The sequence below is a fragment of the Sus scrofa genome, chromosome 5 (assembly GCF_000003025.6).
Source record: "Sus scrofa isolate TJ Tabasco breed Duroc chromosome 5, Sscrofa11.1, whole genome shotgun sequence".
Taxonomy (NCBI): domain Eukaryota; kingdom Metazoa; phylum Chordata; class Mammalia; order Artiodactyla; family Suidae; genus Sus; species Sus scrofa.
The window spans coordinates 78736863-78753463 of record NC_010447.5 but is presented as its reverse complement, the minus strand read 5'-3'; the positions used below and the strand labels follow the sequence as shown (position 1 = coordinate 78753463).

Here is a 16601-nt window from a genome sequence, read left to right as displayed (position 1 = left end):
TTGTGGTTGCGAAGGCAAGGGGAAGAGAGTGGTATGGACCAGGAGTTTGGGTTTAGTACATGCAAACTATTACATCTAGAATGGATAAACAATAAGGTCCTACTGTACATCAGAGGGAACTATACTGAGCCTCCTGGGATAGACCATGATGGAAGATAATATGAAAAAGAAGTTACAATACACACCACAGAAATACAAGATAAGAGACTATTACAAGCAACTACTGCCAATAAAAAGGAAAACCTAGAATAAATGGACAAATTCTTACAGTGGTACAATCTTCCAAGACTGAATGATAAAGAAATAGAAAATAGGAACAGACCAATCACAGGTACTGAAATTGAAACTGTGTTTTTAAAAGTCCAATAAATAAAAGGCCAGGACCAGATAACTTCACAGGTGAATTCTAACAAATATTTAGTGAAGAGTTAATATCTATCCTTCCTGGAACTTTTCCCAAAAATGCAGAGGAAGGAACACTCCCAAACTCATCCTAAGAGGCCACCATCACCCTGATACCAAAACCAGACAAAACATCACACAAAAGAGAAAATTATAGTACTACTTACAGACATAGATGCAAAAATCCTTAACAAAATACTAGCAAACTGAATCCAATGATAAAAAGGAACATGCATCACGATCAAGTGGGATTTACCCCAGGGATGTAAGAATTTTTTCAATATCTTCAAGTCAATCAGTATGATACACCACATTAACAAATTGAAGAATAAAAACCATATGATCATCTCAATATATTCAGAAAAAGCTTTTCACAAAGTTCAATGCTCATTTATGAAAAAAAAAAACTCTCCAAAAACTGGCCACAGAGGGAACCTACCTCAACATAATAAAGGCCACATACCACAAATCCACAGCTAACATACTCAATGGTGAAAAGCTGAAAGCATTACCTCTAAGATCAGGAACAAGACAAGGATGTCCACTCTCACCACTTTTATTCAACAGTTTTGTAAGTCCTAGCCATGGCAATCAAAGAAAAAGAAATAAAAGGAACATAAATTAGGAAAGAAGTAAAACTGTCACTGTCTGCAAATGACATGACACTATACATAAAAATTCTAAAGACATAAGCAGAAAACTACTAGAGCTCAACAATGAATTTGGTAAAGCTGAAGGATACAAATTAATCCACAGAAATCTCTTGCATTTTTTTTACAACAGCAATGGAAGATCAGAAAGAAAAATTAAGGAAACAATCCTACTTACTATCACATCAAAAAGAATAAAATACCTAGGAATAAATCTACCTGAGGTGGCAAAAGACCTATACTTCAAAATCTGTAAGACTGATGAAATAAATCAAAGATGACACAAATAGAAAGATATACCATGTTCCTGGTTTGCAAAAATCAATATTGTCAAAATGACCATTGGGTCTACAAATTCAATGCAATCTCTATCAAATTAACAATGGCATTTTACACAGAACTAGAACAAAAAATTAATTTGTGTAGAAACACAAAAGACCTTGAATATACAAAGCAATCCTGAGAAAGAAAAATGGAGCTGGAGGAATCAGGCTTCTTAACTCAAACTATACTACAAAGCTACAGTCATCAAAACCATAAGGTACTGGCACAAAAACAGAAATAAAGATCAATGGAACAGGATAGAAAGCCCAGAAATAAACCCACACACTTATGGTCAACTAATCTTATGAGAAAGGAGGCAATAATATACAATGGAGAAAGACAATCTCTGCAATGAGCTATGCTGGGAAGGAGTTCCCTTTGTGCATCAGTGGTTAATGAACCCAACTAGTATCCATGAGGATGCAAGTTTGATCCCTGGCATTGCTAAATGGGTTATGGATCTGGCATTGCCATGAGCTGTGGTATAGGTCGCAGACATGGCTTGGATCCTGCATTGCTGTGGCTATGGTGTAGGCCAGCAGCTATAGCTCTGATTCAACCCCTAGCCTGAGAACCTCCTTTGCCATGTGTGTGGTCCTAAAAAGACAAAAAAAAGTTGTGCTGGGAAAACTGAACAGCTGCAGGTAAAAGAATGGCATTAGAACACTCTCTAATAGCATACACAAAAATAAAATGGATTAAAGATCTAAATATAAGACTGGATACTATAAAACTCTTAGAGGAAAACATAAGCACAACACTCTTTGACATAAAATGCACCCATATCTTTTTGGTTCCACCTTCTCGGGTAATGAAAATAAAAACAAAAATATACAAGTGGGATCTAATAAAACTTAAGCGCTTTTGCAGAGCAAAGGCAACCATAAACAAAAAGACAACCCACAAGATGGGAGAAAATATTTGCAAATAAAGCAACTGACAAAAGACTAATCTCCCAAATAGAAGAACAACTCATGCAGCTCAGTATCAAAAAACCAAATAACCCCATCAAAAAAACAGGCAGATGATCAAAATAGACATTTCTAAAGAGACATACAGATATCCAATACACACATTAAAAGATGCTCAACATCACTAATTATTAGGGAAATGCAAATCAAAACTATGATGAGGTACCATCTTACATCAGCCAGAATGGCCATCATCCAAATCTACAAACAATAAATGCTGGAGAGGGCGTGGAGAAAAGAGATCCCTTGGGACTGGCATATACACACTGCGCTACATGGAATGACTGGCCAACAGGGACCTGCTGTACAGCACAGGGAACTCTACCCAATATTCTGTGATAATCTATATGGGAAGTGAATCTGAAAAAAAAATGGATGTGTGTATACATATAACTGAATCACTTTGTTGTATAGCAGAAATTATCACAACACTGTAAATCAACTACACTTTAATAAAACTTTTTAAAATTTTTATTTATTTGTTTGTTTATTCATTTTTGTCTTTTTGCCTTTTCTAGGGCTGCTTCCACAGCATATGGAGGTTCCCAGGCTAGGGGTCTAATCGGAGCTGTTGCTGCCAGGCTACACCAGAGCCACAGCAACACAGGATCCAAGCCGCAGTCTGCGAGCTACTCCACAGCTCACGGCAACGCCGGATCCTTAACCCACTGAGGAAGGCCAGGGATCGAACCTGGCCAGGGATCGGATTCATTAACCATTGCGCCACAATGGGAATTCCTAATAAAACTTTTTTAAAAAAGTCTATCTTGCTATTACCTTGGTGTCCTTTGATGGGCATTCATATGTGACACAAATATCTTCATATTCCTTGACCATTCTGAGTATTTCATCCATACATCTCTTCCCCAGGATACCTTGTACCAAACTTCCAATGGTGTTCCTTCCAAGTCTCCGACTATTCAGCAAAATCATTAGTAGCAATCTATAAAATCAGCATTGATCCACATGTCTAGCCATCTCTCATCCTAGACATAGTGGACAATTAAGTGCAGTGTTTAAATTTTTCCCCACCAAGAGGATTTTCATTTATGATTGTTTTTAGGGCCATGCAGCCTGAGTGGGGCTATGGTGCTTTGGTTGTCTACTTTCAGGTGGTACCAGCATATTATGCACACCCACCTGTAAACTAGATTTGGGTTTTTTTAATCTTAAGTCAACTATTCACATTGAATACTCCAGGCATGGACTGAAGGAGAGGAGGCAATGTAGGAGGTACTGGTATGAAGGAGTCTAAACTACATTTTCATGCATAATACTCATGCCATTCAGATTTGTCCAAGCAGTCTCTTATGAACCATTTCCAGATGATAATAAATTGCTGCTTCATACTTAGTCTTAGGAGTCAGGTGACACCTAGTTCTAGGTGAAATGCTCAGACCAAATACATACCTGAGGTCCATGATTAAGCATTTATTTTCTACCAATGCCCAGTCCCAAGCAAGAGGGTGTTTCAAATAAGAGAATAGTTATTTGAAGCAAAGCATAGAGATTTGCTTCCAAAGCACAGAAAGCTATACTATGATTCCTCTATTGGTTCCATATGGCATCCCTGTTTACCATATGGATGCTCCGAGTATCACTGGATCTTCTAGATCACTAGGCCCAAATGGTAGGCCAGATATATTACAGTTTTAACTTTCTGTAGAGTCAGTCTTCTCTTGCAACTGGCAAGAGAAACCGGCAGTCTTATGGGTGGTTCAGGACCTGGGCTGAAATAGCACAAATAAATATGGCATATGTTGTTTCCAAAATCCAAAAAGGCCTATAAAAACATTGTGTCTCTAATTTGTGGTATAGAGTACAAAATGAATTAACTTATTTTTTGCTTTGGAAGGCATATCCCAACATTTTCCAAACCACCAAAAGACCATAAATTTAGATGGAAGTCACCTAAATTTTTGTGGGTTTAGTCTCCCTTATGTTCATATAGTCTTACTAAGGAATATGAAGTATTTGCTACTTCCTGCTGATCAGATCCAATTGGCATAAATGGATCATGACCAAAAGTCATCAGTGTGGTGGATTAGGATAATTCTTTAAGGAATGTCAATATAGTCAAGGTCCATGCATACTATTTTTGTGACACAAAGTAGAATTGATATGGCCCCAAGGCCAAGTATTCTGTTAGCCTTCCAGGTCAAATCAAACTATTTTGAAGGCCCTTTCAAGTTGGTATGGAGAAAGAGTCATTAGCAGATCAATAACTCTACACCAACTGTTGAAGGCATGTTCACTTTCTCCAGCAAAGATTCTACAACTGTCACAGCAGTTGAAATTATAGGTACTGCTTAATTAAAGTCATGATTAATTAAAGTCATGATTATTTGCAGTCATTCTCCAAGATCCATTTGACATCTGCACAAGTCAAACTGATTAGTCAAATGTATATTTGATTGGTATCACCACTCCAAATTTTTTCAAGCCTTTGATTAAGTCATTAATCTCTGCTATTTCTCCCTGAGATGCAGTACTGCATCTAGGTCCCACTCATGGTAGAGAGGAGAAGATCTAAAGACTTCCACTTGGTCTTTTCTGCCTTAGCCCTCATCATCTTAAATAAAAGAGACAATGTGGGTGGTGGGATTCTGCCACCTTACCAAGTATTCATATTCCAATTATATGTTCAGAAGCTGGAAAAAAAATGACATTGTATTGTGGACCAAATGGGTCAACTATAAATCAGCCTTGGGCTAAGAGTCTATCTATCATCTCACCATTTTCAGCTTTCAATTCGCTTTGGGTCCTGAGGAATTTATATCAACATAGGGCCAATGTCTAGTAATCACACACAAAAAAATCTGGTTATTTTCTTTTTGCCAGTGTACAGTCGCTCCAATAAATGGTCCCTCTAAGGAAGTCTAAGGAGAAGATTTAAAGTATGTACTTAGAGCAGTGGTACAGGAAACAGGGAACTTTCAGTCAAGAGGTTCTGTGCGCCAAAGATATCTGAGAGCAGTCTGATTACAGGTACAACCCTGCTGCCCACCTTGTGTTTGGCAGTCAAGTGCTTCCACTTAGGCTCTGTTGATCTGGAATCTCATATTCCCACTGAAATCAGGGATTCTACTTTAATACTAGCATATCTCATAATCACACCTCATTTACAAAGTTATTTTCTCAAACAGAGAGTAGCAATGACTTCAGTATTCCTCTTACTAATGTATTTCTCAATGCTTTCATAAAAGGAATATATTTCTGGCCTTCTCACTGGAATACAGTTGGACCTTGGGGTATCACCCATGACAAATTCAGTCCTAAATGTGTCACTTACATATCATACCAAGGAAGCACTGGCATTTCAACATTATTAAATGTAGCCCATTGAGTTCAATATTCAGGCAGCAAAGTAAATGGCTAGAGCTACCCTCAGTTGCATGATCTTACCTATTAAGTCCAGAATCTCTAGTAACTGTACCCATAGAAATGAAATTGCTATGTATAACCTATTTTTTTATTTCTTGATCCAACATCCTCAGAAGCCATTCCCACACATGTTCTTCTGATGACATATGTTAGCAAAGTTTGCAATTCTTTTGGTGTATAATCTGTTTCCTCCTGGGTCACACTGTGGATTTGTCACTGGGGCTCACCAAGATTTGACCTGAGGTGATAGCTATAGTAGATTTTGAGGTAACCCTTGAGGTCACCCCAGTGTTTTTAAATAAAAGAAACTAGTTTCCTCAAATACTAGGGGGTAAATGACTCCATGGCTAGAGGCTCAATATGACCTGCGGGGGCAATGTTGTCAATGTCATCTAGGTCCCACCATATGTCCCCTTTCCAAGTTTCAGGATTCTATGATTGCATTCTTTTATAATTAATCCTCTTTCACTTTTTACATTACAAAGTTGCTAAGACTGTGAATGTAACTGTCACTGTGTTTCAGCAACCTAAACAGATAAATTTTGTTTGATTTTCAGCAACATGATCCCCATGACTACAAAATATAGGAGTTTCTTTTAGAGCTGGCATGGAGGCACTGTGGTTCTGATATTAACTTGAGTAGAGAGTTAAAGGACCTGAGCTGTCATTTCCACACTCCAAGCAATTAAGTGCACTCAGAAGAATCCATCCACACCATAGAAATAATCATCATGACTGCCATAATGGTCAAGTGCAGCAGCTACCTGAGCTCCTAAGGCAGTTCCTTCACTTGGCACTTCATAATCAATTATGATAATAGCTTGATTAAATATAGTTGCCTCATGCTATCGATTACTAGCACCCATATTCCACTGGCTAAATGCTCAACACTGAGCTCAAACACAAGAGCATGACCAAACCGATCACAAAAGTCAATCTTTATGGTCTTATCTCTTAGGACTACTCTAAGTACGAATCCTTTATCAATCAGGTTCAATTAAGAGACAGAAAGCACACAGTAATTTTCAAAGGAAAGGTTTATTATAAAGAATTACTAACTATAACAGAGGATTGGCATAATGGGGGGACTGACTAGAAAGAAGTAAAGACAATTCTAAAGAATAGAGGAATAGCATATACTCCTAGGACTGAGATAGAGCAGCAAAAGAAACAACAAATCTGGAATAGCTTATTTCCCTCCTCCATCCCCCATCAACCTACCAGGGCAAAGATCCAGACCTCATTTGAAAGGGAATAGCAAGGCTCACAGGATGTCAGAGAAGTTCACCAAGACAGCAAAGCCACCTGAGTGGATGCCAGAAGAAGCCATTAACAGGATGGTGTCAGGCCTGTAGCACTCTACTACAAAAATGTGCAAGAGTTCTAAGGAGGCCATTCATGGGAGTCTGTACTACCATGTTTCCTTAGCATAGGAGGCCCTTCCCTGTCAATTCCCAGGAAAACCAAGGCTGGTTCTAGGTAAGCTGACTCATTCTGGAAGAAGAAAGGATACTAATTCTGCTCCCTACATTTTTAAATTGGAAAAACATGAGGGATAACCAGTGCTAAAGCCCAACAGAGAGAGGGAGAGATAGAGATACAACAAAATTAAAATAAACATAGAAACATTTCTTCTCTGAAGCAGGATGCAATTGCCTGAGCTAAGAGCTAGAGAAACAGTGTTGAGAAAGGAATAAAACAGCTTCATGGGAGCGGTAAACTTTTCAATTGTGTTGACCTGTGTATATGTGTCTGTGTGTGCACACATGTACTCAAAATCCAAGAGCTGTCATAGATAAGACAAACCCCTTACAAACCCTCCTGATCCCCTCCTTCTTAATTTGTAGAGTAATTTGTGGCCAGGAGCTTTCTCCTCAGCCCTGTCAGTAACCACTCTTTCCCAGGACTAGTGGCTCCTTTGGCTGTGGCTAATGCTGCCTCTCCCGTGGGCAGTGAACACTTCCTGACTCTCTGGAGCCTCTTCTTACCATTCCTCCCCAGGGCCCACCTGGCACAAGATCCCAGGGATTTGATAAAAGAGGAAATACAAGTCACACAAATTAGCTATGAGCTCTCCTCAGGGCTGAGGCTACAAAAGGAGAAAAAAGAAAAAACCTAAGTCTTAAGAGAGCCAGCTCCAAAAGACGCACACCAGAACACTTTGCCCCTTAACCACTGTCTGTCTCTGTCTTTGGTTATATTTTGTTTGCTGGGAAACAAAATCCACTTTTCCTGGGACCTGTCTAGAAGCCTCTCACCTTCAGTTGCTGAAGCCAAGTCTACTTCCAGCAATGGTGCCTAGTGGCAGGCAGCCTGGCTGGAAATCCAGAGGATGTATCAAAACTCTGAGCAGCCCTGCTCAGTAAGGCTGGTGAGAGACTTAGGGGCACACAATTATATGTAACTAGTGAGATATGTACAGACATCTGGTCAAGCCCTTCAGTTTCCACAGGGGGAAACTAGACCCGGATTAGCAAATTGTCTTCCTCAGAGTCAAAACACTGCTACCTCCATTCAGGTAATGGCTGAGCTGGAAGATTGAGCCTTCTGCCCTTTGTCCACTTGGAACCTTCCTTTTGTTCCTTTATGTATCCAGTTCTGGACCACTCCAAAAAAGTTAGGCTTTTATTTGAAATGGGAAGGTGTTACTGTTTGCTTTGTCAGATGAAGAGTAGGAAGGAGATTTCCTGGAGAATAGCAAGAGAGACTTCTTTTTTTTTTGGCCATGCATGCAACATGTGGAAGTTCCCAGGCCAGGAATCTAACCAGTACCACAGCAGCAACCTAAGCCACTGCAGTGACAATGCAGGATACTTAACTTGCTGAGCCACAAGGACATTTTTATTTCTTCTGGCCATGGAACCCCCAGTTTGCGGAGTTTAGAAAGTATATGGTAATGGAACCCTTTGCTTTGATGAAATCCTATCTCCAAAATCAAATATGATTAAATAGACAGAAAAAGTGAGGCAATCGAGATGGATGTGGGAACACAAAACACCCTTGAACTGTTCACCCTCTTGATACTTCGGGTAGACCCTAAATAACTACCACAGAATATATATGGTTCTATTCAACACACTTTGAAAACACTACCTTGTAGTGTTCTGGGATCCTAGGTCTAGAATATTTCACAGCGGCATCAGGTTCAATCCCATGTACCCAGGTAAAATCACATTACTGAGATGCCCAACAATAATGGGGAAGAGATCACAAAACGATTTGCTCTTTTGAGTCCAGCTTCCTTTGCCCTGGGGCTTCTCTCTCTCTCCATTCCAGTTTTTCCTTTGCCTTTTCTCTCGAGAAAACAAAGCTAAGTTGAGAGTTTCTTGAGAGCCTCCAAGTCTTCTCTTTATTAAAAAAAAAAAAGTAATCGAAGGGAAAATAATTTTATAACTTTAGAGAAATTATTTAAAAGAAAAAAATGCCCATAGGTCTACTAACCAATAGAGAAACCACTTCTAGTTTTCAGTATTGTTGTCAATCTTTGTTCATACACACATAAAATTGATTTTTGTGCAGTGTATCATGGGCTATATAATTTGCAAAAGTATTTTTTTTCATTTACTCATTTCATAAATGAACAAGGTAAGGCTTAAAAAAACTGAGTAACATTTCCCAGATAACACCATGAGAATATTTGAAACAAGTCTCAACTAAGCTTGTTACTCCAAAACTAGTACTCTTTCCACTGTAATAGCAGCTGTAACATAACTATACAGACCACTGGCTAAATATCAGAGCCAAGGAATCTTGGATATATTTTAGGTGAACTCTCTACTAGAAAAGTTACTTATGACCCCAAATCCACACAAAACTCATCTGAAATAATCAGTTCAAAAACAGTAAGGGTGAGGTGCTAGGATACATAACAGTCAAGTTGGAACATCTGGTCTAATTGCAACCTTGGCTTCACTTTGCTGAGACCTTAGGCAATGCATTCTCCTCATTTTTAAATGAAGGGGTTAAGGTCCATTATGGCACTATTCTGGCATACTGTGAGTCTATGTTCTTACAATTCTAAGAAGGAATCACTTTCCCATGGACCTACCAGCGCTTAACCATACAGGGTTTTCCAGGCTTTACTATGAGGCTGTTCCTCTAGTTTTGTCCAGAACCTACATGTTTTCCTGTGTGTGATATGTTATTATTATTGAATGCATGTGATTTATGATGATGATGATGATGATGATGATGATGATGAGTGATAGAGTAGGGTGAAGGAGTAAAGATCATAAGACAGTGCTAGTATTTAGAAAAGGAGAGCAAGTGAGGAGACTGTATCTGAGAAGATAATTCCTTATCCCGAGTTTCCCATTTTGGTCTATAGGTAAGATGGCATACTGTCTTTGAGTAGAAAACTCCTGTTCACTGATAACCATTCAGATTAATGTCTCACCAAGCAGAGGATCATTCATTTCTTTTGAGGGACAGAATCACTAAGCAACCATGAAAAATGTCAGTATTATTACAGAGTTTGTCTTTCTGGGATTGTCCAGTGACCCCCATATCCAGACTATGCTCTTTGTGCTATTCCTGTGGATTTACCTCCTGACTTTGATGGGAAACCTGATGATGATCCTGATCATAAAGGCTGATTTGCAGCTCCACACACCCATGTATTTCTTCCTAGGACACCTATCCTTTCTGGATCTGAGTTTCTCCTCAGTCACTGTGCCAAAGATGATAGAGAACTTCTTGTCTCAGAAGAAAAGCATCTCAGTGTGGGGATGCCTCACTCAGAGTTTCTTTTTCACTCTCTCTGGAGGAACAGAAGCCTGTCTTCTCTCTGCCATGGCCTATGACCGCTACGCTGCTATCTGCCACCCTCTGGTCTACACCATAATCATAAACAGACCTCTCTGCATTGTGACTGTGAGCATAGCCTGGGCAGTGGGATTTCTGATTTCCTTAATGAACAGTCTCTTCATCCACAAGTTACATTTCTGTGGATCCAACATCATCCCCCACTTCAGCTGTGAGCTACCTCCACTCTTCCCTCTGTCCTGTACTGATCCCACTGTCAATGAGATTCTTTTAGCTGTGTCATGTGCATTTCTAGGGGTGCTGACACTTCCCCTGATCCTGTTCTCTTACTCCAAAATCATTTCTGTCATTCTGAACATCCACTCCTCTGATGGCCAAGGCAAAGCCTTCTCCACCTGCTCCTCTCACCTCACAGTGGTGCTCCTGTTCTATGGGACAGCTCTATTCAGGTACATTGGTCCTGCCTCAGGCTCAGTGTGGGAGCAAGTGGTCTCCATTCAGTACGGTGTGATCACATCTTTGCTGAACCCCCTCATCTACAGCCTCAAGAACCAGGAGGTAAAGGCAGCTCTGCAAAGGATGCTGAGGCAACAAGTGTGCCACAGAGTAAGAAAAAGCTGTGTGATTCTGCTCAGGAAATAGAAAATTTGTCTCTAAAGGAGAAATATTTTTAGAAGTAGAAGGCATTTGGGGAAATTGGACCTCAATTAAATCCAAGTATTTGTTTGGATTTTGAAGTAAATAACCTGCAGAGAGAAACAGACAGGCAGGCAGACTAGGGGAAAAGAGTTTGATGTACAGCCTCCTATCCAGCAGCCCTTTCCAAAATAATCTGAAAGAGGACCCTTGGCTCCACTTGAGAAGATCATGGGGCTGACAAAGATGAAGTATGATGAAACAGAACAGGATCTCTGGCCAGAATGCTGACTTTTTCTGGGCTTTTTCACAAAGGTACACAATAAATACAGGAGCCTATAGTAAAGAAACCAGATATAAATAATAATCCAGAATGGAGTTGCAGTACCTGGTGGTATCATTGGCATCAAACAGCTAGTGTACTTGCATAGGCTTCGGGGATGGTTAGTTAATTTTATGTGTCAACTTGACCAGATTAAGGAATGCCCAGATAGCTTGCAAAACATTGTTTCTGAGTATGTCTATGATGGTGTTTCCAAAAAAAGATTAGCTTTTGAATCAGTGGACTGAGTAAAGAAGATCACCCTTACCAGGGTAGGTGGGTATCATTTAACTGTTGAGGGCTCAGAGAGAGCAAACAGGGTGAATCTGCTTTCCCTGCACTCAGACATTGGTGCTCCTTCAGACTCAGAGTGGATTGTCTATCACTGGCTCTCTTGGTTTTAAAATCTTTGGGTTTAGACTGGAAATATACTGCTAGCTTTCCTAGGCTTCTACCTTGCAGACAGCAGATCATGGGATTTCTCAGCCTCCATAATTGTGGGAGCCAATCTCCCACAATAAATCTCGATTTATCTATATGTATATATAGTCTACTGATTCTGTTTTTTCTCAAGAACTGTGACCAATATGGCAAGGGAAAGTGAAAAAAATTAAATGATTGTCATATTGGATATCAGTATATCATGCCCAGTTATTTTTCCTAAGTTCTCCTACAGCTTAAAAAATATAACATGTGCATTTGATCCAGATACATATTGTTTACTAGTATATGGAGTGAGGGGTAAGCATGAATGATTATAGAAATAAAATTAAAAGACCAATAAGGTACCTCTTTGCATTTATTTAATAAACATAAATATATAATTGCTGCCTACTGAGAAACATTAAAGAAAACCTAAATAAATGGAGAATAATACACTCTTATGATCATAGACTATTGTAAAAATGTCAATTGTTCCCATATTAATTTATATATTTAGTAAAATTTCAATCAAAATTCCAGAATAATTTTTATGAATTTGAAAAGTTGATTCTAAACTTTATTCAGAAGTAAATAGTCCAATAAATGCCAAGCTACTCTTGAAATTAGGAAAATATCAAGATTTATTATATTGGAGTTCCCTTCGTGGCGCAGCAGAAACAAATCTGACTAGGAACCATGAGGTTGCGGGTTCGATCCCTGGCCTCGCTCAGTGGGTTAAGGAACCAGCGCTGCTGTCAGCTGTAGGTCGCAGATGTGGCTTGGATCTGGCGTTGCTGCAGCTGTGGCATAGGCTGGCAGCAACAGTTCCGATTAGACTCCTAGCCTGGGAACCTCCATGTACCAGGGGTGCAGCCCTAAAAAAAGGACAAAAAAAAAAGATTTATCATAAAACTGTGTAATGAAGGCTTTATATTACTGACACAGAGGACAAATGTACCAATGGAAAAGGAATAGAACTCAGAAATGGACCCCAAACACAGAAGTGGACAGTGAGATGGCAATTAGTTGAGGGTGGACTTTTCAATCAATACTGCTTGGATGATTAGCTGTTCATGTAGAAAATTAATAAAATTTTATCCTCACCCACCATAAACAAAAACAATTCCAAGTAGGGTCAAGCACTGAATGTGAAGAGCAAGGCTAAAAATCTTTTATAAAATAATATAGGGCAATGTATTCATGTAGAGAAGGATTTACAAAACAAGATACAAAAAGCACTAACTACCAAAAAAGTTGATAAATGCAATTATATTAAAAGTTGGTACTTTGATTTATTAAAAAAACCTAAGAATGGAAAGACAAGCCACAGTGGGAAAAATATTTGCCACACATATGAGCAGCAAAATCCTAGTATCCTACATTATTTTAAAGGATCATTCTGATAGGAAATCGGCAAAAGTCCAGAATAGGAACTTGACAAAAGAGGAAATCCAATTTCCAAATTCTCAGCGTTGGAGTTCTCATCGTGGCACAGTGGAAACAAATCTGACTAGGAACCATGAGGTTGTGGGTTCAATCCCCGGCCTCGCTCAGTGTGTAAGGATCTGGTGTTGCTGTGAGCTGTGGTGTGGGTCGCAGATGCGGCTCAGATCTGGTATTGCTGTGGGTGTGGTGTAGGCTGACAGCAACAGCTCCAAATCGACCCCTAGCCTGGGAACCTCCATATGCCATGGGTACAGCCCTAAAATGACAAAAGATAAACAAACAAACCTAATTCTGAGCCTTAATAGTCATCATGCAAATTAAAACCACAAGGAAAAGTACCATTAAACAGATATCAGAATGGCAAAAATTAATAAGTCCAATAAAACAAGGTATTGGCAATAATGTACAACAATAAGAACTCTCATTTGGGAAAAAGGTTCGATCACCCATTATGTGGTAAAGTTAATTCAGCCCCAAATTCCACTAATAGGGATTTATCCTAGAGAAATTCATACTCACTGAACAAAAATAAATGTACAAAAATGTTCATGGTAGTATTGTTTGTAATAACCAAATACAGGAAATAACTCATGGCCAACTATAATAGAAATTAAAAGATAAATCTTTGTGGGGGTTTTTTGTATTTTTTTGTTTTGTTTGTTTGCTTTTTAGGGCCACACTTGTGGCATATAGAAGTTCCCAGGCTAGGGCTGAATCAGAGCTATAACTGCCGGCCTACACCACAGCCACAGCAATGCTGAATCTGAGCCAAATGTGCAACCTACACCATAGCTCATGGCAACAACAGATCCCTGACCTGCTGAGCGAGGCCAGGGATGGAACCTGCATCCTCATGGATACTAGTTGGATTTATTTCCACTGAGCCATGACAGGAACTCCCAAAGATAAATCTTGATATACCAATACTATGAAGTGAAAACAACCAACAAAAATGAATAAACTATAGTCACATGAAGTACGTGGATCAATCTGATAAGTAAAGCATTATTCCATTCATATAGAGTTCAAATAAAGACAAACAGGACTATATTATTTAGGGATGCATGTATACATGGTAAAACTATTAAGAAGGCAAGGAATCAGTAAGAATGTTAGAGCAGCCCACGTTTTCATTAAGAGGGGAAGGAACAGGGTTCTTATAGCAGAGTGGTATCCATTTCCAGTGCTGGTAATGTACTATTTCTTAGCCTTTAAAACTTCTTTTCTTATATAGTGGTCACATAGTTCTTTGCTTTACAATTATTGTTAAACTGTACATATATGTTACATGTACTGTTCAGTATAAAAAACTTTTTAAGAAAATGTAAACAAAATAAATGATGAAATACTGAAGCAATTTCTATTAAACCAACAATTGTGCAAAGATGCCTGTTTTCTCCATTATTTCCTAACACTGTTTTGCAGATTATAACTAAGTTAGTAAGACATGACGATGAAATACTTAGAATAAGCATAAAATACCAAATTACTTATTTTGTATGTAAATAATATGATTACAGTCTTTGATTCAACAGGCTGGGGGTGGGGAGTATGAGAATTAGTAAGAGAGGTTAAGTTGGCAACACACAAAATAAATACACAAAAACAGTCTTTCTCTACCCTATCAATAACAACTTTGAACTGAAGGGGGGGGAAATCCATGCACATTAGTAACAAAATCATAAAACATCAGGCGATACATTTAAAACTACATTGAGTGAGGGAGTTCCCATTGTGGCACAGTAGTTAACGAATCCGACTAGGAATCATGAGGTTGCGGGTTCGGTCCCTGCCCTTGCTCAGTGGTTTGAGGATCTGGCGTTGCCATGAGCTGTGGTGTAGGTTGCAGACATGGCTCAGATCCTGCATTGCTGTGGCTCTGGCGTAGGCCGGTGGCTATGGCTCTGATTAGACCCCTAGCCTGGGAATCTCCATACGCTGCAGAAGTGGCCCTAGAAATGGCAAAAAGACAAAAAAAAAAAAAAAACCTACATTGACTGACATAAAACAAGATCTGAGTAAATGAAAAGACACACATAATGACCAATCCAATCAAAAAATAAAAGAATCTGAAGAACTTGGAGAATGTCATGAAATCAAAGAGAAAGCTAAAAAGCCAGGCTTTGGGATGTTCATGAACCAGGGCACCTCTAGAGATCTGAGTCATGAAAACCAATGGATGATCTCTTCAGATCACCGTCTGCTGTACATCTAAAGCCTTTGCTGATTCAAGTTCTTGGTGAAAGGGTCCAACTGGCCTAGATTAAGTCACCTCTTACCTAGGAAAAGACATATAAAGTTGCTCTGTAATGTCGTTTTTTTAAATCTAATCCATCTTTTTAACCTGCCCTTTAGAAGAATTTATTTATAAAACAGAAACAAACTCAGAGTTCAAAATCAAACTTTTGGTTACCAAAAGGGAAACTGTGAGGGGGGAGGGATAAATTGGGATGGTGGAATTAACACATACCCACTCCTATATATCAAAGAGATAACAAGGACCTATTGTACAGCACAGGAAGGTCTACTCAAGGTTCTGTAATAACTTATATGGGAAAAAAAAAAACTGGATATTTGTAAGTGTATAACTGAGTTACTTTGATTTAAATCTGAAACTAATAAAACATTATAAATCAACTATACCCCAATAAAAATTTTGTAAATAAATATGTTCACCCCCCCCAAAAAAAGGATCTATAATTCAGCAGTTACAAAAAAAGAGAGCATGGCTGTTTTAGTGAGTGTGAGTTGGCTCAATGCCTAACTTTGATTTGGTTCATGAATCTCAAAGTGAGAAAGTTATAAATTATGCAGCCTTTACATACTTTTCTCAGGCTTTAAAGCTTTTTTTTTTTTTTTTTTTTTGTCATTGCTTTGATTTCTGCCAGCTATCATATTCACCTATTTTTCTCAGCCTGCCCGGATGGCCATTATTTCTGGAAATGATCCTGCTGGAAGCCTCCTTGAGTGGCCATGACGGGCCTCCTTCACCTTTCACTTCATCCTTTGAGCTGTGAACAATTTCAAAGATGCCCTTTGCCTTCCTCCTAATCACCAGGATTAGGCCTCCTTAACAGTCCACTCTCCCTACTGCATTTTTTGTGCCAGTAAAGGTCCTACTACTTCCAAGGGCTCAGTAATCTTTTAACTCTCCTTGGCACATAGGCAGTCAACGAGACATACTCAGCAGGCTTCCTCTTGCCCAGAAACAAGATCCCTTCTCTGCCTTGAGATTAATGTGCCTCTAAGAGTCTGAAGGCACAGACTTAGCCTTTCCAG

At 39.1% G+C, this 16601-nt stretch overlaps 1 protein-coding gene across 1 annotated transcript; it reads left to right on the top strand.

Moving 5' to 3' along the window:
- On the top strand, positions 3059-12744 carry LOC100516735 (olfactory receptor 8S1-like). The gene has a single exon (XM_021092623.1). The coding sequence runs from the start codon at positions 10178-10180 to the stop codon at positions 11135-11137; it is 960 nt and encodes a 319-aa protein (XP_020948282.1). The 5' UTR covers positions 3059-10177; the 3' UTR covers positions 11138-12744.